The 21,199-nt window shown below is 40.7% G+C and overlaps 1 protein-coding gene across 1 annotated transcript in view; it reads left to right on the top strand.

The window, feature by feature from the left end:
* The window catches only part of CATSPERB (cation channel sperm associated auxiliary subunit beta), a 105,828-nt gene that overhangs the window by 48,452 nt on the left and 36,177 nt on the right, over window positions 1–21,199 (top strand). Inside the window, exons 14-16 of the mRNA XM_008698580.1 lie at window positions 4,132–4,276; window positions 14,736–14,890; window positions 17,046–17,200. Coding sequence (XP_008696802.1) covers window positions 4,132–4,276; window positions 14,736–14,890; window positions 17,046–17,200 — 455 coding nt within the window. The remainder of the gene's footprint in view (window positions 1–4,131; window positions 4,277–14,735; window positions 14,891–17,045; window positions 17,201–21,199) is intronic.

Below are 21,199 nucleotides of genomic sequence, written 5' to 3' on the forward strand. Positions count from 1 at the left end.
GCTTTTAAGAACAGTCTCTACTCCAAGACTAAAGCAGGGATGCAGCTAAATTTACTCAGAACTACGACTTCTTTCATCAGTTTAGTTGAGGATTTCCATTTAATCTAGTACTGCAAAACCAATAGTTCAGTAGGAAGCACCAGATTCAGAAGGAAAGATTATTTGTATTCAAAAAGTAAAAAAAATAAGATACATTTTACTATTAAACTAACTTTGAGTTCAAAAGACGTAAACATACTTTTCTATTGGTATTATTTCTTCTTTTATTCAAATATCAATTAAAAAATCTTCGATTTGAGGTGCCCCTGGGCGGCTCAGTTGCTTGAGCATCCAACTCTTGATTTTGGCTCAGGTCATAATCAGGGTTGTAAGATCAAGCCCAAATTGGGCTTTGTGCTGGGAGTGGATCCTGCTTAAGATTCTTCCGATCCATGAGCATGGAATATTTTTCCATCTTTTTATGTCTTCCTCAATGTCTTTCAAGAGTGATTTATAGTTTCTAGAATATAGGTCCTTTGCGTCTCTGGTTAAGTTAATTCCAAGGTAACGTATGGTTTTAACACCCGGTACATTTTTAAACAACCAATGAGTCAAAGAAGTAGTCAGAAGGGAAACTAGAAAATATCTTAAGAAAAATAAAATGAAAATGAAACACAGCAGATTTATGGGATGCAGCAGTAGCAATACTAATAGGGAAGTTTATAGCTATAAACATACACATTAATAAGGAAGAAAAATCTCAAATCAACAACCTAACCTTACAATTTAGGGAACTATAAAAAGAAGAGCAAATCAAACCCAAAGTTAGCAGATGGAAGGAAATAATAAAGACTAGAGCAGAGATAAATGCAATAGAGAATACAAAAATAATAGAAAAAAATCAATAAAACTAAGAGCTGGTTCTTTGAAAGTTCAACAAAATTGATAAACCGTTAGCTATAGTCAGTAAGAAAAAAAGAGAAGTCAACTAAAATAAAAAAATTAAAGAGGAGACATTACAAATGATACCACAGAAATAAGGATTTTGAGATTATGAAAAATTATATGGTAGCACACTGGATAACCTAGAAGAAATGGATAATTTCCTAGAAACACATAACCTACCAATAGTAACTCACGAGGAAATAGAAAATCTGAACAGACCAAAAACTAGTTACAAGATTGAAAAAGGGATTAATATCCAGAATATATAGAGAACTTCTACAACTCAGCAATTTAAAAAACAATCTCATTAATAAATTGGCAAAGGACTTCACTAGAAATTTCAGTAATCAAGTATCTCCCAACAAAGGAAATCCCAGGACCAGAAGGCTTTGAATTGATTTGATTGAATTGTTCCAAATATTCAGTAATCAAGTATCTCCCAACAAAGGAAATCCCAGGACCAGAAGGCTTTGAATTGATTTGATCGAATTGTTCCAAATATTTAAAGAATTCACACCAATCCTCCTCAAATTCTTACCAAAAAATTGAAGAAGAAGGGACATTTTCAGGGTCACTCTCTGAGGCCAGTGTTACCCTAATACCAAAGCCAGATAAGTGTACTATAAGAAAAGAGAACTAGAAATCAATATCTCTGAAGAACATTCATGCAAATATCTTCAACAAAATGCTAGCAAACTGAATTAAAGAGTGCATTAAAAGGATTATATATACCATGACCAAGTAGGATTTAATTCTGGAATGCAAGGATGGTTCAACATATGAAAATTAATAAATGTAATACACTGTATTAACAGAAGGAAGATGGAAACCCACACAGTCATCTCAACATGAGATGTTGACGAGAATATGGATCAGTCAGATCTCTTATCCTTTGCTGATTGGAGAATGAATTACTACAAACTATTTTGGAAAGCAATTTGGCATTATTATCCTGTAAATTATAATGGTTGCATGTGCTATGACTCACCAATTTCACTTTTTTGGCCAGGGAAACACATATATGAAGAAATATTTTAAAATTTTCATCATGGCACTGTTAGTAATAGCATTAAATAACTGAAAATAATCCAGATGACCAGGAATAGGAGAATAAATAAATAAATTGCAGTTGATTCACATAATGAACTATTATACAGCAATATAAAAGCAAATGAACTGAGCTATGTGCAGCAGTATGAATATAAGTGAATAATGTTGAGAGGAGGAAAAGTAAGTTTTAGAAGACAATATACGGATGGTATCTTTTTATAAAGAGCAAAAAGTAAATTTAAGCAATATGTTATTTAAACACGCATACATATATATTGCTAAAACTAAAAAAAAAAACTAAGGGAATGAAAACACAAATTTCATTTCAGAACATGATACATCTCTGAGGGAAGATGCAGGATGACAGGATTGGAGAGAAAGAAGAAAATGCAAAGTACTAGCAACATGCTAGTTCCTGGGTTAGAATGTCAGTTCACACATGTTCATTATATTATGAAATAACATAAGAAAGATAAAAGTGAGCTGTACATGGATCAATAATTTAAAATTGAAAAAAATGCAATGAGATGCCATTGTTTTCATTCAGGTAATCAGTAAATATGAAAAGTAAATTTTTGATAATATCAAGTATTTGTGAGGTTTAGGAATACACTGCTAATGGGAATATAAAGTGGTTCAGGGAAACTGGAAAGCATTTTAACATTTCAATTAAAACTATACAAATATGCATAGCCTCTGACTCAGCAACTCAGTTTTTCAGCATCTGCACTAGAGATACTCTTTCACATTAATACAGAGAGACAGGTGAATGAATGCTCCTTGCAGTATTGTCTGTAACAGCAAACATTCTGATACAACCTTTGTGCCCATTAGTAGGAAAATAGAGTATCTCCCGTATGGTGTAGCCGAAATATTGGATACTATGCAGCAATATAGAAGAATGTGAAGATCCACAGGAGCTATCATAAAATGATCTGAGCTTTCTGTTGAGTGGCAAGTGTAACTTATAGAACAATGGGTACAGTATAATGACATTTCGAATGCATTGTTCAAAGTACCTTCCCTCACCCACCCACCCACCACCACACTCACTAGTAACATTCGCAGGAGCCAAGCCAGAGTAAAATTGGAGGCCCCCCTATCCTGTGTCTAGGAGTATCGATTGTGCTATGCCAGCAATGAGCACTAATTTCTGAGCAATAGAAATCTCCATGTGTTGTTTAATACATTTTCTCTGTAATATGTATGCCCTAAACATGTAATCCAGGGCGAGGATAAAGCTAGTCTAAAGCTAGTATGGCACCCAGATATAGAAAGATATAGCTACAGAAAATATAGAATATATAGAATATATATACGTATATGTAATATATAGAATTTTAGAATATAAAACAGTGGTTACCTCTGGGAAGGGACAGAGGAGACCACAATTATATAACATAAGGTAAAAAAGGAAAATTATTTAGATGGTGGTCAGAGAGACTTCAGCTGCATTTACAATGTTTTAAATTTAAGAAAAGCCTATTTTCAGGTATAATTTGTCATTAAAATTAATTTTTTAAAAAGAACTTTAAAACCCTGAAATCCTCATCTGAGTAAGACTTAGGCCAGTAAAAGAGGTGGCAAGCCAGCAGGATTCATCCAGTACAGGATCCGAGTTATCTCCAAGCAACTGGTAAGTGAAAGATGAGGGAATAGAGAACCTTCCATGGTGGAGGATATATGAAGATTTGCTAAGGTCCCAGGACACACCTGCGTAAGTGTCCATGGGGTCCTGCACACAACACTTGATCACATACATATTTTCCAGATGCCTGGAACCTAAAGACTTACATTAGTATGAGGTAAGCTCTCTCCTTCCCATCCAAGTACACCCAGCCCTTTATCCTTTTATGATCAAGGGGACCCTGCTTGGGAGATGTTAGGATGACTTCATTCTTTTATACACTCACTATGCACACTGTGTTGACCTGAGACTCTGCCCCCAACACTGTCATCCAGACCCTCGAAAGGAGCTAGCTAGAGTGTTGACCACGTGGGTAAGGCGTCTGTACGTGTGTTCGTGCGCGCATGGGATGGATGTGGGAGTATGGGAAAGACCGTGGGACTTTTCTTACGTAGGAGGATCAGGCTGATTAGGTTAGTGCTGTCAGATGGCAGCCTCTTCAGTGAGGTACTATCTTTTTATTCCCTTAGGTGTGGCTTTCAATCGACGGTGGCAACACTTTCGAATTATTAGCTGATTTTCATGATGATATCATAAAGAATACTTACCACAGTTTTTATACTTCAGATATTACGTTTGTTTCCCAAAGTGGAAATGTTTACTTGACAAAGGCAGGTAAGAAATTCACTTTCATTGGTGTAAGAACTACATGTGAGCCAGGGATTAGAACATACATGGAAAAAAGCTACCATATTAATCAACTAGTCTTTAAGTCTCAAACCTATTAGAGGCAACAGATTTTTAAAAATTATTTTCATTGTGGTAAAATACGCATAACATGACGTTGACTATCTTACTTATTTTTAAGTATTCAGTTTGGTGGTATTAAATACATTCAAAATTTCTGCAGCCATCGACACTATCCATCTCCAGAACCCTTCCTATCTTGTAAAACTGCAACTCTATATCCCTTAAAAAATAAATCCTAATGGGGCTCCTGGGTGGCACAGCCAGTTGGGTGACTGACTCTTGGTTTAGGCTCAGGTCATGATCTCAGGGTCATGAGATGGAGCCCCCTGTCAGGCGCCACTCTTAGCACAGAGTCTGCTTAAGATTCTCATCTCCCTTTACCCCTCCCCCGCCCACTCTTTCGTTCTCTCTCACTCACGCTCTCTCTCAAATAAATAAATAAATCTTTAAGAAATAAAAATAAAAAATAAATCCTCATTTCCCCCCTTTCCACAGCCCGAGCAACCACCATTCTACTTTCTGTCTCTCTGATTTTGACCACTCTCGGTACGTCATATAAGTGGAATCATACGGTATTTGTCCTTTTGTGACCGGGTTATTTCACTTAGCAGAATGTCCTCACGGTTCATCCATGTTGTAGCATGTATCAGAGTTTCCCTCATTTGTAAGGCTAAATAATATTGCGTTGTATGTATATCACATTTTGCTTATCTGTTCATCCAACAAGGGACATTTGTGTCGCTTTCATGTTTTTGCTATTTTGAGTAGCACTGCTATGAACATAGGTATACAAATATCCCTTTGAAACTCTGCTTTCAGTTTTTTTTGGGTATATACCCAGAAGTGGAATTCCTGCATCATACGGTAGCTCTGTTTTTAATTTTTTGAGACCTTACAATTCTCTTTTCCACAGTAGCTGTATCATTTTACATTCCCACTGCCAGTATAAAAGAGTTCTAATTTCTCTGCATCCTTGCCAACACTTGTTATTTTCAGTTTTTTTGTTTTTGTTTTGATAGTGGTCATGCTAATGGGTGTGAAGTGTAGTGTCTCTTAGTTTTGATTTGCATTTTCCTAATGACTGAGCATCTTTTCTTCTGCTTATTGGCCATCTGTGTATCTTCTTAGCAGAAATTTCTTCGCAAGTCCTTTGCCAATTTGTTAATCAGATTGCTTGTTGCTGTTTTTTATTGCTGAGTTGTAGTTCTCTGTATATTTAGGGTATTAATCACTTATCAAAAATTTGCTGATGTTTTTTCCCCCCTTCTGTGGGTTGCCTTAAATCTCCTTGGTTAAGGTAATTCCTACATATTTTTTTGGATGATATTATAAACGGAACTGTTTTCCTAATTTCCTTTTCTGATTATTTAGTGCTAGTGTAATACAACTGATTTTTGTGTATCGATTTTACATTGTGCTACTTTGATGAATTCATTTATTCTAATAATTTTTTTTTTTAGAATCATTAGGGTTTCTACATACAGGATCCTATCACTGTGAAGAGGGATGATTTTACTTCTTCCTTTGTGATTTGGATGCCTTTTATTATTTTTTTTTCTTCACTAATTGCTCTGGCTAGAACTTCCAATATTATGTTGAATAGAAGTGGTGAAAGCAGACATCCTTGCCTCATTCCTGATCTTAGAGGAAAAGCTTTCAGTCTTTCACCATTGAGCATAATGTTCACTGTGGATTACTCATATATGGCTTTTATTATGCTAAGATAATCTCGTTTATTCCTAGTCTGTTAAGTGCTTTTATCATGAAGCGATCAGAGCACAGATCCCCAATATTTGGAGGACAGGGTCCTTTTTGCCCACCCTGGCTCCTGTAAACTGCCCCAGGAAATTGTGCACAGCCCTGCCCCGTGCCTCTAGTGGCTGATGAGTAGCTACTGCTAAGGGCTGAAATTAACCACAATTTACCATCCAAGCCTTCCTCTGGAAGTGGCAAGCCTTCAACAGACTCCAGAATTCCAAAATAATTACATCAGATAGATCCTGCCAATGCAACTGTTGTCCGGGTGAGGAGACAGATTCCTGGTGCTTCCTTCTCTACCATCTTCCCCGTATCCTCCAGGGGGTGATGGAGCTTTAGGAACTCCAAAAGTAGGATCCTATGAACAGCCCTGAAGAAGGGAACCCTGGAACATCATGCTATGTGCTCATTTACAATTTCTGCGATGTTTTACTTTCCCAAAAGACAATAATAGCTCCTGTTTAGCTGCATTTGAGCTTGGCATGTTACCAATATCATCTTGTTTAACATTCACAGCACTGGCTGAAGTAGGTAATATTAGCCTACTTTTACAAATAAAATTGATGCCACTGAAATCACCCAACTTGTAAGAGGTGACGTTGTGTAAATGTTATGTGGCTCTCCGTCTACTTTAACTTTGCGATTTCATTGATTGAGCCTACATCGCTCCTCTCAGTTTATTTGTGCAGTAAAAGAAACAGCTCGTATTGATTGACTTTACTGACAGATGCCCAATCTTTTCCAACTCGGTTGAATTTTGTGAACCAGTGTTGGAGCCTACAATGATAAAGGAACATAGTTCTCCATCTATGTCTGTATCTCTATGATCTGCATTCTCATTTTATTTTGTTACTCAATTATTAGGTCTTTGAGGTCTTGTTTTGTTGAATCTATTAATTTATTAAGGCCCTTAGATGCAAAATATGGGGGAATTTTTAACCTGCTCCTGGGATAGGCTTCGTCTTCACTGGATTCTTTATATCTTTTATATGCTGTTAGTACCTTCTCTGCCTTTTCTTTCCCCACTGCCCTCTGCTATCCCCCCACCTTCCTCTTTACCCCTTTTCATTCTTCATGCCTTCTTTCTATCTCTGCTCTTCCTTTCTTTTTCTCCAGTTCATCATTACAGTGTGTGCAGCACGGGTCAGACCTTTTATTTGCTCTGATGTAATGTAGGTGAATTATTCTTGAGACCTGTTTGCTTCCCCTCATCCAGGTAGCACTTGGACTTGTTCTCATAGTACAGTGCCTTGGAAGGTGGTAGACCCGGCTACACTCGAGAGGGCCTGATTTTTTCCTTTGAGTACCGTCGTATCCATTGCCTGCTTCTCTCTTGATAGGAGCATACTACCAAGACCTTAGGATTTCGGTGATTTATCTTCCTTCTCTCTCTCTTTTTTTTTAAAAGACTTTATTTATTTATGTGACAGAGAGACAGCCAGCGAGAGAGGGAACACAGCAGGGGAGTGGGAGAGGAAGAAGCAGGCTCCTAGCAGAGGAGCCCGATGTGGGACTCGATCCCGAACGCCGGGATCACGCCCTGAGCCAAAGGCAGACACTTAACAACTGCACTACCCAGGCGCCCCTATCTTCCTTCTCTTAATATGACCTCAAAGGCCCGGGTGTAGAGTAGTGTGACCTGTTACACCAAAATTTTCTCTTTCTTTCCTTAGTGCTTTATTGTGTATGTTTTGGCATATTGTTCTTTTTCCTTTTTCGACTGTTTGCTGGTGATTTTGTTTTTGTTTTTTGCTACTTATTTTTGTGGTACAATATACTTAGTACAAAATTTAGCATCTTAACCATGTTTGACTGTACAGTGCGGTGACATCAAGTGCATTCACATTGTTGTGCAAACACCACCAGCCATCTCCCTCCAGAACGTTCCCGTCTTCCCACTACACAACAACTCCCCATTCTTTCTCCCCTGCCCCCCGGCCTCTCACAACTACTTTTGGCCCTATGAATGTGACTATTCTAGGTACCTCCTGTAAGTGGGATCATACATTTTTTGTCCTTTCGTGACTGGCTTATTTCACTTAGCACGTCTTCAAGTTTTATCCGTGTTGTAGCAGGTAATCAGTACTTCCTTTTTGTGGCTGAATAATATTCAAGTGGATATGGTGCATTTTGTTTATTAGGACATTTGGGTTGAGGGGCGATGTTTAAACAGTTTTTAGCTCTTACGAATAATGCTTTTATGAACAATTTACATTCAGATTTTTGTGTAGAAATATGCTTTCCATTCCCTTGGGTATATATGTAGGAGTCTCACTGCTGGGTCATATGGTGACTCTGTGTTTAACATTTTGAGGAACTGCCAAGCTGTGGCTGTACCGTTTTACATTCCCACCAGCAACGTAGGAGCATTATTTTTCCACATCCTCGCCGACACTTGTTACTGTCTTTATTTTAGCTACCTGAGTGGGTAAGAAATTGTATCTCATTGTGGTTTTGATTTGCATTTAACTAATGACTAATGATGTAAAGCAACTCTCCATGTGTTTAGTGACCATTTGTACACCTTCTCTGGAGAAATGTCTGTTCAAACCCTTGGCCCATTTTAAAAGTGGGTCGTCTTTTTATTGTTGAGTTGTAAGAGTGTTTTATATATTTTGGCTCTTAGTCCCTTCTCAGATACACGATTTGGATATCTTTTCTCTCATTGTGGGTTATCTTTTTGACTTACTGGATGGTCCTTTTTGATGCACAAACATTTTTAATTTTGATGAAGTCCAATTCACTTTTCCTTTTATTGTTTATATTTTTGGTGTCCTATCTAAGGAACCATTCGTTGCCTAATCCAAGGCCGTGAAGATCTACTCCTATGTTTTCCTCAGAGAGGATGATAGTTTTCATACATATTTTTTTGGTCCATTTTGTCAGGTATTCATAAGACAATGAAGCTATCAATCGTATAAAGAAATAAAGCTAAAATTCAGGAACTTAATAGGCGAGGAGATCTACCTTCAGAAATACGGGCTCTCCAAACAGTGCTTAAGTTGCACTTTTGTAGATTATTGGGTAAATTTGGAATTTGGGCTAAACTTGGAGATACCTGATTAGGTCTAACCAGAGTATGAAAAACATTGATTGTTTTCAAGACAAGAGTGAGGTTGGGTTTTGTTGTTGTTGTTGTTGTTTTTAATATGTCAGCATTCTTGCCTGTTTAGCTTCAAACTAGTTTCTTCTGGTCTCTGACATGATTTTAAACAAGCTTTTTAAAGGTTTCTGATATGACTTCAAAAAGCAAGCTTCTTTAAACTCAGTATTGTGTCCTTGACGCCCACCAGCAGAATTCAGTGTTATCATCATGAAATCTCCTCATTGGTCCTTCCTTGTTCAAGGATAAGAAGAGACCACCAAATTCATATCCCGTTTCCCCAGATCTTCACCACTGTGTTTATGCATTCTCTATTCTGTCAACAAAACCTTTACTCAATTTCTGTTAGTATCGGGTTAATCTTTCTGGTGTATTTGCTGGAATACTTCTTGAGACAGTAGTTGTGCAGTAGCACTTGAGAATCCAATGATCAGCCATCATTTGATCACAAAATAAACAAAAATGACTATGAGTGATATTAGGAGGGGTTGGAAAGTAGAGTGAGGTACGGAACATTTGCAGTATTCCAGAAAGTTCCCTCATGCTACTTTGCCATCAGTGTACTTCTAAGGGTAGCCATTATTCTGACTTCTAATACCATAGATTAGTTTTAACTGGTTTTGAACTCCACGTAAATACAATTTTGCAGTATATATATATATTCTTTTATGTCTGACTTTTTTCTTTTTCAGTCAACATTATAACTGTGAGATTCCTCCACAGTGATGTATGTGTTAGCAATTTGTTCTTTTTCACTGCCGTGTAGTCTTGCATTGCCTGAATACTATATTTATCTATTCCACTCCTACTAGGTATTTACGTTGTTTCTATTTGAGGCTTATTATAGAGAAGCCGTGGACAATTTTTGTATTAGTCTTTTGCCGGATGGAGCTTTCACTTCTATTTGGAATATACCTAAGAATAGACCTGCTGCGTCATAAAGTATGTTTGTTTAGATTTTGTGGACGAAAATATTAAGTTCTGTCAACATTTTCCCTACCAGCAATGTAGGGACAATGACTGTCCCGCCAGCAATATGAAGGAATTCCAGTCGCTCCCCCTCTCAGCAGGACTTCGTATTGTTAGTCTTTTAAATAGCAAGTCGTTGTGATGAGCATGTAATTGTACCCACTGAGGATTTTGTTTGCGTGAGTAATGATGTTGAGCACATTTTCCTATGTTCACTGGTTGATTTTTATATCTTTTTTGGTAAATTATCTCAAGTCTCTTTTTAGCCAAAGTTTTTATTGGAATGACTTTTTTATTGATTTCCATGAGTTGTTAATGTACTATGGACATGAGTCCTTTTTAGAAACATAACTTGCAAACATCTTTTCCCAACCAATGGCTTGTCTTTTCTATTCTCTTTATGGTGTCCTGTGAGGGGCAAAATTACTAATTTTTAGAAGTTCATTTTGTCCATCTTCGCTTGTATGGTTAGTGCTTCTTCTTATATCCTATTTGAGAAGTCTTGGCTATCCCAAAGTTACGAAGGTATTTTCCTATTTTCTTCTAGAAGCTTCTTTTTAGATTTGTTACACAGTTCTGTGTGAAATTTCTATTTCTCTGTATGGTATGAAGTGAGGGTTCTTGTTTCCCCATATAGCTGTCAAATTTTCTACTGTGACCTTGAGTTTGAATAATCAAGATCATGAGTAAGGTTTTTTTGGTAACCTCTTTAATATAGCCATAAAAGTCATACCATCCTGCAGTCTTTGTAAAAACCATAATTGTCATTGTTGCACCCCATTTGATCATCTAAAGTGTTCCCCTCCACAGACATGCCATCCCATGCGACACCAGTAATAATTTGAATAATTGTGATGCCCGTACTTGCTGTGGATTACCAGTGTCACAGTAGCTACCAGGCATAGAGGTCATCTGTGCATTCCTTAAATATGTGAACAACTCAGTCCCAGAATCCAGCCTTGATATTCTATCTTCCAGGGATATATCTAGTAAAAATCTGTGTCACTTATAGTCCTGGCAGGAAATGTAATTCCACTCGAGTGTTTCACCTGGAAGGCCTTTATAAGGAGACTATTTGCAGAGCAGTGGACTGAGTTAAAGGAACCAACAATGATCTTAAAATACCCAGAGATTAGCAATGGGAGAAAACCATTACAGTCCCTTTGATTTAAGGAATAATGCAAATAAATAGGTGATAGATAGATAGATAGATAGATAGAAAGACAGAAAGACAGAAAGACAGAAAGACAGACAGTAGATAGGTAATAGCATCACCTAAGCCCAGTCAAAGCTGAAATGGAGCAGGGGTCACCCTGCAAGAGGTATAGTCTAGGAGACAAAGCTCGTGTCAGAACTGCATCACTAAAGTAGGGAGAAAGGCAGTAAGAACTACCTAGACTTTTCTCTCCTTCCCTTATTCTTACCTCCTCCTGGTGCCTTTCATTGGCCAAATCCAATCAGAAGGCATCTGGAAACAGAGCACAAATATTGCAATTCATAGGGGTCAGCCTTTCAGTGTACCAGGCAGAGAAAAGAAAGCCTGGGGATGAATCTGGAGGAACAGGCAAATAGAGAATAAATAGCACATATTGTGAAACAAAAATCAAAGCAGACTAAGCAACATTACTTTGGAAACAGTGAAAATAACACCAAAGAAAATGGAACTAAATTGTCCATGTGCGTGATAAACTGTTACATATCACAGATATCACTAAGAAACATGTCCACATGTAGAATGAATAAATAAGTGGAAAGAATCTAAAATGATAAATATAGATGCTAAAGATGGAGAAACTGCAAGTTGGAGGAATTTCCAGTGATGACCAAAGTTCATCAGAGCGCATTCAATGGCTGGATGGGTGAATGAATAAATACTGAAAATAGAAGAAAAACCAAAGGAAACCAAAATGCACAATAAGATGTTATTTTTTAAACTCAAAGCAAAAACGTGTCTGAATTATTTGCAGTAGAAAATGTAAATCAATTTTAAAGGCACAAAAAACCAAGCTAGCCTTGGATTTTGCTGCTGCAACAATGAATAGCACATGTTCTTCTCAGAACCTTCGGAGAAAAATAGTATTACCTAAGAATTTGGAGCCAACTCAACTAGTTATTCGTATGCAAAGCCAACCGAAGAACGTTGTAAAGCCTCTCCTTAACCAAATCTGAGTCACTGATTCTGAGATGACCTTGTTCTATTAACACTAAGAAAACTGTCCAATTAATCTTTTTTTTTTTTTAAGATTTTATTTATTTATTTGACAGAGATAGAGACGGCCAGCGAGAGAGGGAACACAAGCAGGGGGAGTGGGAAAGGAAGAAGCAGGCTCCCAGCGGAGGAGCCTGATGTGGGGCTCGATCCCACAACGCCGGGATCACGCCCTGAGCCGAAGGCAGACGCCTAACCGCTGTGCCACCCAGGTGCCCCTGTCCAATTAATCTTTAACACAGTGTTTTAACAGCGATCCTAAGTGATGCATAGATTACCCTGACATTATTTCCCCTGCCTATCATTGCATTGCTTGGTGTGTGATAAGGCAATCATTTTGAGTGTATTTCACTAGCAAAAGATAATGCAATTTCATCTACTTGTGAGTTTCTTCCTTTCTTAGGTCCCAGAAAACGCAGTAATTCTTCCAGTGTCATTTGCTTTATTGATAAATATATGCCCTGCTTTATCTTCCTCTCTTATTGCACCCACAGTAACTTTGTTTCAATGCCAAATTATAATGTAATATTTTTGAAGGCATTTTAAACATCAATAAAATTCAACATTTATTATGGTAGTGTTTCAGGAAACTCCAAGGGATGGACAATACAGAGCTGACACCAAGTACGTGCAAACGTAGCAAATTGACCACTGTAGCGTGGGTGCCACCTGGTGGACAATGACTGCAAGACACAGCAATTATAAAAGTGATCTCAATCAAGATGTTAAAACGTGAAAAAACTGTATTGTATGTTTACAGCTGAGCTACGGCATATGAACCACAGCAATTGTAATGGTTCCATTTTATGACTCAACTTGACCGGGCCAAGGGGTGCCAAGATGAAACGTTATTTCTGAATGTGTCTGTGAGGGTGTTTCCGGATGAGATTAGCATTTGAATCAGTGGGCTCAGTAAAGCTGACTGCCCTCCCGGTGTGGGTGTGGGTGGGCATCGTCCAATCCATTGCGGGCCTGAGAAGAACGAAAGGGAGAAGCAAAGTGGAATTCACCTTGTTTGCTTCCTGCCTGCTTGTGAGTCTTTTCCTGTCCTTGGAATGGGACTTAAACCAGTTGTCTTTCTGGTTCTTGGTTCTCTGGTCTTTGTCCTCTGTCTGGGAGTTACGGCAGCCGGTCCCCCAGTTCTCAGGCTTACAGACAGCAGATCACAGGACTCCTCAGCCTCCATGTTTGCATGCGCTAAGTCCTCATAATAAACCTCTTCCCATATCATACCGGCTTGTGCAGGGTGACAGCTGGAAGTGGTAAGAAGAGGTTGCGTTCTCTATATATCTTGAGGCAGACGTCAGTAGCATTTGCTGATGGATTAGATGTAGGGTGTGAGAGAAAGAGGGGAGTTAAGAATGACGCCAAGGTTTTGGACTGAGCAACAGGAAAAATGGCAGTTGCTGTGATGGAGATGAGGAAGACTACAAGGGAGGAGTTTGCCTGGGGATTGGGAACTCAGTCTAGGATGAGTTCACTGTGTGATGCCTGACCACCATGGATCTGAAGCTGTCAGCAGGAGGCTAGATACACAAATCTGGAGTTGAGGGAAGAGGATGAGGCGGGAGGTTTAAATTTGGGAATCATTCACATAAAAATGGGTTTGAAATCCTTAAACTGGGTGAGATCTCTAGAGATCGTGAGAGAAGAGATCTAAACATTGAGTCCTGGGGCACTCCGTTGTTCAGGGGTCAGGGACAGAGGAATGGACCAGGAAAGTCTGGCCAAATTGGGGTGGGGGTGTGGAAATCAGCCTTTCGCATCTCAAGACCTGAGCTTTCAGGCTCCAGTCAGGGGAGGCAGCTTTCTCTCTCTGGACCAGTGCCTGGTTGGGTGCATGCTTGTTGTATGAACCACCAGATTACTGCCAGTCCTGCTTAACAGGTTGCCCTAAGGCATGGGACAAACGCAGGACACCAAATCCGGTTCAACATATTCATCCTGGGATAGCTAATGGCCGTGGTCTCTGCGAATAATTCTCCTTGCCTCTCCGAGGGTTACTTTCTTACTGCCTTCTAGCTCTGCAGGTGTCCGGTTTCCTGGATCAGGAAGAGGAACCGCCACCAGGGGGCGCTCAACTCTCCTTCTCTAGACCTCTACCTCGTCCCCCTCGGTCCTTCCTGTACTTCAGCAAACAGGTTCTGTAATGAGATGGAGCCTAGAAAGGACTTCCCAGGAACTTTAAAGACTAACATTTTATTAATTCTGGAGTCTCGAAGTCCTCCTCCCACCCCTTGTTTAAGTGAATGGTTGTTTTTTGTTTCTTTCCCCAAGGTATGGTATTGAAAGTTCTCTAGTTGTATTATGTCAATATCAAGACACTGCTGTTTCTTTCCTAATAGGATTAAGAAGATACAGTAAAATCGGATCTATTTCTGATAATATTTTCACATTATACTACGACCACATGGGCTTTATACATAAACTGACTCCAGACCATTTTGAACCTGATGTGTCACTTACAACCTTGGGGAATTCCAGAGGTATTTTTGGACAGGTTAGTGATATCGTGCTTTGAGATGGTTTGCCTTGTTTTAAGAATAGATGCCACACTCTACATGCAGAATTATAGGAAAACGGGAAGGTGTTTTGCTTGGGACAAACTCTTATCAATGCATTTTGTTCCGTTTGGCTATAGAGGAATCCGCCATATACCAGAGAAAATCTCCAAAACCTTCTTCCCAGTCCCATACAGGGTTGTATAGATTTAACTCCACCCAGAATACCTCCCTACAAATATTCACAGCAACACCACCAGATAGTCTAAGCTATGACTTAGACCTATTACTTCCAACCCAGGTTCATGGAAGGTTTGATTTCCTACCTCCCAAGGCTGACCAAGAAACACAAGTTATCTTTTTCCCGCTGGCTTACCTTTCCTCTTTTGTATTCACCCTGCCCCCCCTTTTTTCCTTTTCTAATGCTAATATAGAAAGGAGAAATATTATCTTCTTCATAGGTGATACTGCACACAGGTTTTTCTAATAATTTTACTGTATAACGTGCCACTTGTGAAGGTACATATGCCTGAGAACTCATCACTGGGCACAGTCGTGACAACGGACTTTCCTCAGCATATCAGCGAAGAATCAGACTTTTTTTCTTTTTAACTGGGGCTTAATAAAACCCTCCCTTGGTCTGAAGGGAAATAGAATAAAGGCTGACTCTGGTTTTAATAGATCATTCCAAATTACCAGCCCAAGACCTGAGTTGAAAAGATGGTGTTTTCACTCTCCTTGTCTGAGATGTGTGGGGAGTGAGGTGGGAACTTCCCTGTGACCCTACAGTGCTGCCATGTGACTTCCCCGTGGACGTGCGGTGCTGCCACATGACTTCCCTGTGACGGTACAGTGCTGCCACATGACTTGCCACGGATTTGCCGTCTGTTATGTGGGCTCTGCAGAGACACAAAGGATGTCAGCGGGAGGGTAGGACTTACCAAAAAAAGGAGATACCATCATTTTTCACTAACTTCACAATTTGTAGAAAACGTCTTAGCTCCCTTATGTGAAAGTTTAAATTATTAAAATCCAGGCCGGTCAGGGCTTTTAGCCTCAAGATGAGTTTGCTTCCCAACCCCCAAGGCAAACTATGCATGTGTCCTCTCCGGATAAAAATAATCGCTGGCCTTTATTTGGCTCTACGTGCCAGGCGCTGTTGTGCATTCTTAAATCTTTATAAAAACTATTTTCATTTTATCGATGAGGAAAACGAGGCATAGCAAGGCTAAATAATTGAGCCCAAGTTGCTCACACCACTGGGTAGTTGTTGGATCAGGCATCTGCCTGGACAGCGGGTCCCAGGGCCTGTGATTTTGTCAGTGTGGGGCCTTTCACTGGGCTGGTAGACACTTTTCGTGGGATGTTCTTGTCACTCCCAGCCTAGAATAGCATTGGGAATTCTAAAGCACTTTCAGCCTTTTCAAGAGGCTCTTCAGAGAGCCTTCGGACATCAATCAGTTCAGTCTCATGCCAAGTCTCCTTGCCTCTGTTTTCCACTGTCTCCTCTTCTCAGTGGGTTCTCCACCTTAAGAGGCCAGGGGACAAAGCATGACAGAAAATGGGTCTTGTGGGCACCATTGAATGCCTGTGCCCCCAACCAGTCTGCACGATCTACCATCTACTACTCATGTCATGGCCACCAGGTCAACCCCAACATCCCCTTTGGGATGGTCTTTTCAGCACACCCTTCTCTGATCCTGATCCTGTCCAGCTTTGGGAACTTTGGGGACCAACCCAAGGCAAGGAGAATTGGCAGCTGCTTTCAAGTGAGGAGACACATGCCACAGCCCCTTCCTTAAAAAAAACTCCAGTAAGAACTGAACTCTAAAATCTACACCCCCAGACCTCTCCTGCACAATGGAAGACACGTCTCCATGCACCCTCCCACCCCAGACATCTACCAAGAGCACAGCAATCCTAAACTGAACCTTACTCCCTAGAATGTCTTTGCCTCCTTAATGGAAAAATGCATTATCCCTCGCCCACACACGGATATACAAACAGACCATATGGAGATGTTACTCCTACCGAGAAACAAAACAGTACTGTTGTGGCATGCACTGGAAACTAATCTGATATTTGCATTTTGCCCTAATCGAAGTATTAAATAGTATAAATGCAGTGTGTTTTGTTCTTCTTTTCCTTCTCCAGCCTCCTGATATGGGCTTTGAAACTGCCCTTGCGCCACAGTACATCTCCTTAAAAGAAATTATCTTTTATGCATATGTGCCTGCAAATGAACCCCAGGGAAATATATACACCAAGAAATTCAGCAACATGCACTTGGGAAAAGTGATACATTCCAGGTAATTACTGATTTGCCTCCCATTTATTTAGATCGCACATTGGTTTCTAAACTTCGAGGTGACTTCTTTGAGCAGTTTTCTTGGTGAGATAGAGTACGTCTTTTTTTGGTACCTTGGAAGGCCAAATACATTTATAGACTCCGAGGTGTCTTGAGTGATGCCCCAAGCGTAGAAATGTGGGGCCGATTACACGCTACAGAAATGTGCTTTGTCATCTGGAGTATCGAATATGTTCTGGGCTTCACTGGACACTGTTTGTCCACAGGGTTCACACACATGGCCATTCTCACATGTCCTAAAGACAGACTCATCTAACGTAGGGAAGACCATCTTGCATGAAATACTGCTACCTTTAAGGTCTGAAACTCTCTTTGAAGAACATTATGAATGTTACGACTCCTGAACTATCTAACAACCAGAAAAGGAACAATTTCGTATGACCAGAAACTCACCCTATTCCTTTTCTTTTTTTTTTTTAAGGGCGGAGGGGCAGAGGGGGAATCTTAAGCAGACTTCACACCCAGCATGGAGCCCTGATGCGGGGCTCGATCTCACAACCCTGAGATGGTGACCTGAGCCAAAATCAAGAGTTGGATGCTTAACCGACTGAGCCACCCAGGCACTCCTAAACTCACCCTATTCCAAACACAGTGGGTCCTATTCCACCAGATTGAGACCTGTTTATTGTATTTGTACGGGGCTGTCAGTATGCTCCCTGTCCCATAGCCAACAACTCCACGTGTCATGGGGCAGCTCACACAGAAGTTGAGGTGAAGACTGAAATCAGATATGATAGAAAAAGTGCTGGATGTAGGCTTTTTTTTTTTTTTTCTACGAGGATTATAGAACTTTCTGTGTTGAAGAAAAGCACCTGTGATCTCTAAAACTGTATTTTGTTTTCAGTGGTTTTTGTATGGGTGACATTCCAAGCCACTTAGTTTCTATACGTATGTCCTTGTAGAAAACATACAGAATCAGGGTGCGTGTGTGGCCCAGAAGGTTAAGCATCTGCCTTTGGCTTGGGCCATGATCCCAGGGTCCTGGGATCAAGCCCCATGTTGGGCTCCCTGCTCAGTGGGGAGCCTGCTTCTCCCTGTGCCTTCTTGCTCTGCCTGTTTGTGCTCTCACCCTGTCAAATAAATAAATAAAATCTTCAAAAAAAAAAGAGAAGAAAACATATAGAATCACTTTTTAAAAGAATATGATTAATATGATCTCAATGTTAATATTAATTTTTTACATCCTAATTATTTTAATAAGCATATGATCACTCTCTTAGGTATCCAAATAAAAGTTTCCCTCACTGTCTGAAAGTGTGGAAATTCCTACGAAGCTTATCACAAGCCGAACTAGAGTAGAGCAAAGAAGCAATTGCCCTTATTTTATATGGAAAAATTTCTGAGCATTCCCAGACCCCCCCAAAAACCCTCTATTAGGCTTTTTCTGATACCTTAGGACACATCTTGCTAACAGATGCACAAAATAAATGGTGATAAAGCACAGGTGTTCAGCCAGGTCGAAGCTCCTGCGGCTCGATGCTGAGATGCTGCGTGTGGTTTGCAGGGAAGGAGCCAGGCGGGGAGCCCCCATACCGGCTCTGCTCACTGCAAAACAAAAGCTGGATGCTATTTTCACTTTTGGTGCTTTTTTTTTTTCCATGAAAGTGAAAATTCTCTTCAGATTTCTTTCAGTTAGCAAAAACAAGTGCTAACATAGGTCTTTTGTCGAAGTGAAGTGGCGTAAGGCGAACTTTGGAAAAGCGAGGGTACCTGTATTTGAAAACCCGAACAGCACATTCTCTGATCAGATTCAGTAACTTGGCTCTCCTGGTGCAGAAACTAGGGAAGGAGCATCTCCAAGCCAGGAAAGGGGTGCAAAGAGCAAGGATCAGAGCACTGGAGGCAAGCCAGACTTCAACGGGGCAGGTCAGGGATGGGGGACCTAAACTCCCGAAGTCAGCAATAGGCCAATGCAGATTCTAGGTAGCCGGGGGGTGGAGCAGGGTCAGCCCTTCATTTGTTTCTTCCACAAATAATTGCTTAAAACTTACTACATGCAGAGCTCTCGTGGTCCCCTGATGGAGCCGTGAAGAGCGCATTTGAACCCATGCACAGCTTGAACTCCCGTAATGACAGTTGACAGCCGAGGAGCCCTTGTCTGGAGGATGTTGGAAAGTTGCTCAGAGCCAGGGAGCTTANCAAGGGGGGATGTGGGGGAAAGTTCCAGATTGAGAGAATAGTGTGTGGAAGGCCCTAGGGCCAAAGGCAGCATATGTGTGTTTGAGAAACCAAAGGAAAACCAGAGTGACTTCAATGTTGTGAAAAAAGGAGAGAAGTCATTGAAGACCGTGGAGCCAAGTCAGGGAGGGCCTTCTGAGTCCCAGCCAGGGCTGGGAGCAGGGGTTAGTGGTCATTCCAAGTGAGGGAGAAGCATCGAAGGCTCCTAATTAGGTGAATAACTGAATTGATAGATGTGAAATTTGCTCCCTGAGTAAGCTAGAGAGACCACCCTGAATTTTCCTCCTACTGTCCTTCAAACTCCTCGATGGCCTTAACCTCCTTTCTACCTCTGGATAAAGTATCAGGCAAATCCCATAGCTTTTCTCTTTGAGGGCAGAGGAACATTTCCTTGGCTTAATAAAGTCTAAGTCAGTCTGATAATCACATGACTTTCTTCTTGTCCAGTGTTTCAAAAGAGGTTCAATTCTTACCTAATTTAAATTTGTTTCCCAGCCCCTATTTGGGCCTGACCCAGACTGGGGAGCCTGGGGAGGTGGGGGTATTACTCATGCTTACTATTTTCCAGCTTCTCTCTTCCTCCCTTGAGGCTTTTGGTTTCTAGCCCTTCCAGAGTTTGGGGGAGAGAAGGCAGGTGAGGTAAAGGGGGCAGAGGTCATCCTGACGAAGACCCCCGAGTCTTTTGGGAGGACAAGGGTCCACCTGATCACAGCTGCCCCTGTCACCCCAAGGCCTCTGGAGCTCTTCTACCTTGTTGGGTCCCTTCACCCTTAGGGCAGTTCCTGGGAACCTTTCCTTTTCTTTCCTGCTTCTCCCCCACCCCCCACGATGCCAGTCTCCCAGAGATCGGCATCGTCTCAAATTTTGTATGAACGTTGAGACATTTTTTTTCTTTATGGCTTTAACAGGCAGCTATGCATCAGAAGGTACCGTTCGGTTCTGCTAGGTGTATTGTTCTTCTGTGGCTCGCCTTTTCCGTACAGCGATGAGGCTTTCTAAACTACTCGCATCGAGGCCGCTGCAATTCACTGGCGTGAGCATGCCTCGCTGTCTTCACCGATTCTCCCGTGTTTTCTTGTAATCGCTTTAAACTTTCGCTTTTCATGTTGAAGTGTTTAGTCTGTCTGGAGCGAATATATGTCGTGTGGAGTGAGAACTGATTTCGTTCTTTCTTTTTTTTATGTGAGTAACCAACTGTCCTTACAAGTCACTCCCTTCCCCGCTGATGAGCTCCCCCACCACGACATGTCAGGGGTCCGTGTGTGCGTGGGTCTGTTTCTCCTCTCTTCTATTTCATAGGATATTTGTCTTCTGAGTAAACCTCTGTGTAACACTCCCCCCCCCAACCCCCCCGCCTCCTGGATTTTCTTGGCCTTTGTCCTTGCATTTAAACGTTAGATTCAGCTTGTCAGGTTCCATTAAGGAGAAAAAAAACACAAAACACCAAAACACACTAATCTGTTGATAGAAATTACTTCTTGCAGCCAAATTCTGCCTGATATCTGCAGTTCAATCTTGGGTGGAAATTTCTGGCTGTTCTCCTCACAATGAGATAATTCGTTGTTCTCTCAGAATTTTAGGCCCGAGACAGCTTTCTGACCCTCTGTAATGGCTACAGAGTTACTATTTTATCCTTCTGTCATTCTTAACGTGTCTTTGCCTGTGCCCCATGGATGAGTGGCTTTGTTTCCTGTCCTCCAGTAGCTTAAAGCTTTTGCTACATAGGGGAAATGGGGGGTGCGGGGGTGGGGGAGGCAGGGAA

Source organism: Ursus maritimus, unplaced genomic scaffold (genome assembly GCF_017311325.1).
Source record: "Ursus maritimus isolate PB19 unplaced genomic scaffold, ASM1731132v1 scaffold_25, whole genome shotgun sequence".
Lineage (NCBI taxonomy): Eukaryota > Metazoa > Chordata > Mammalia > Carnivora > Ursidae > Ursus > Ursus maritimus.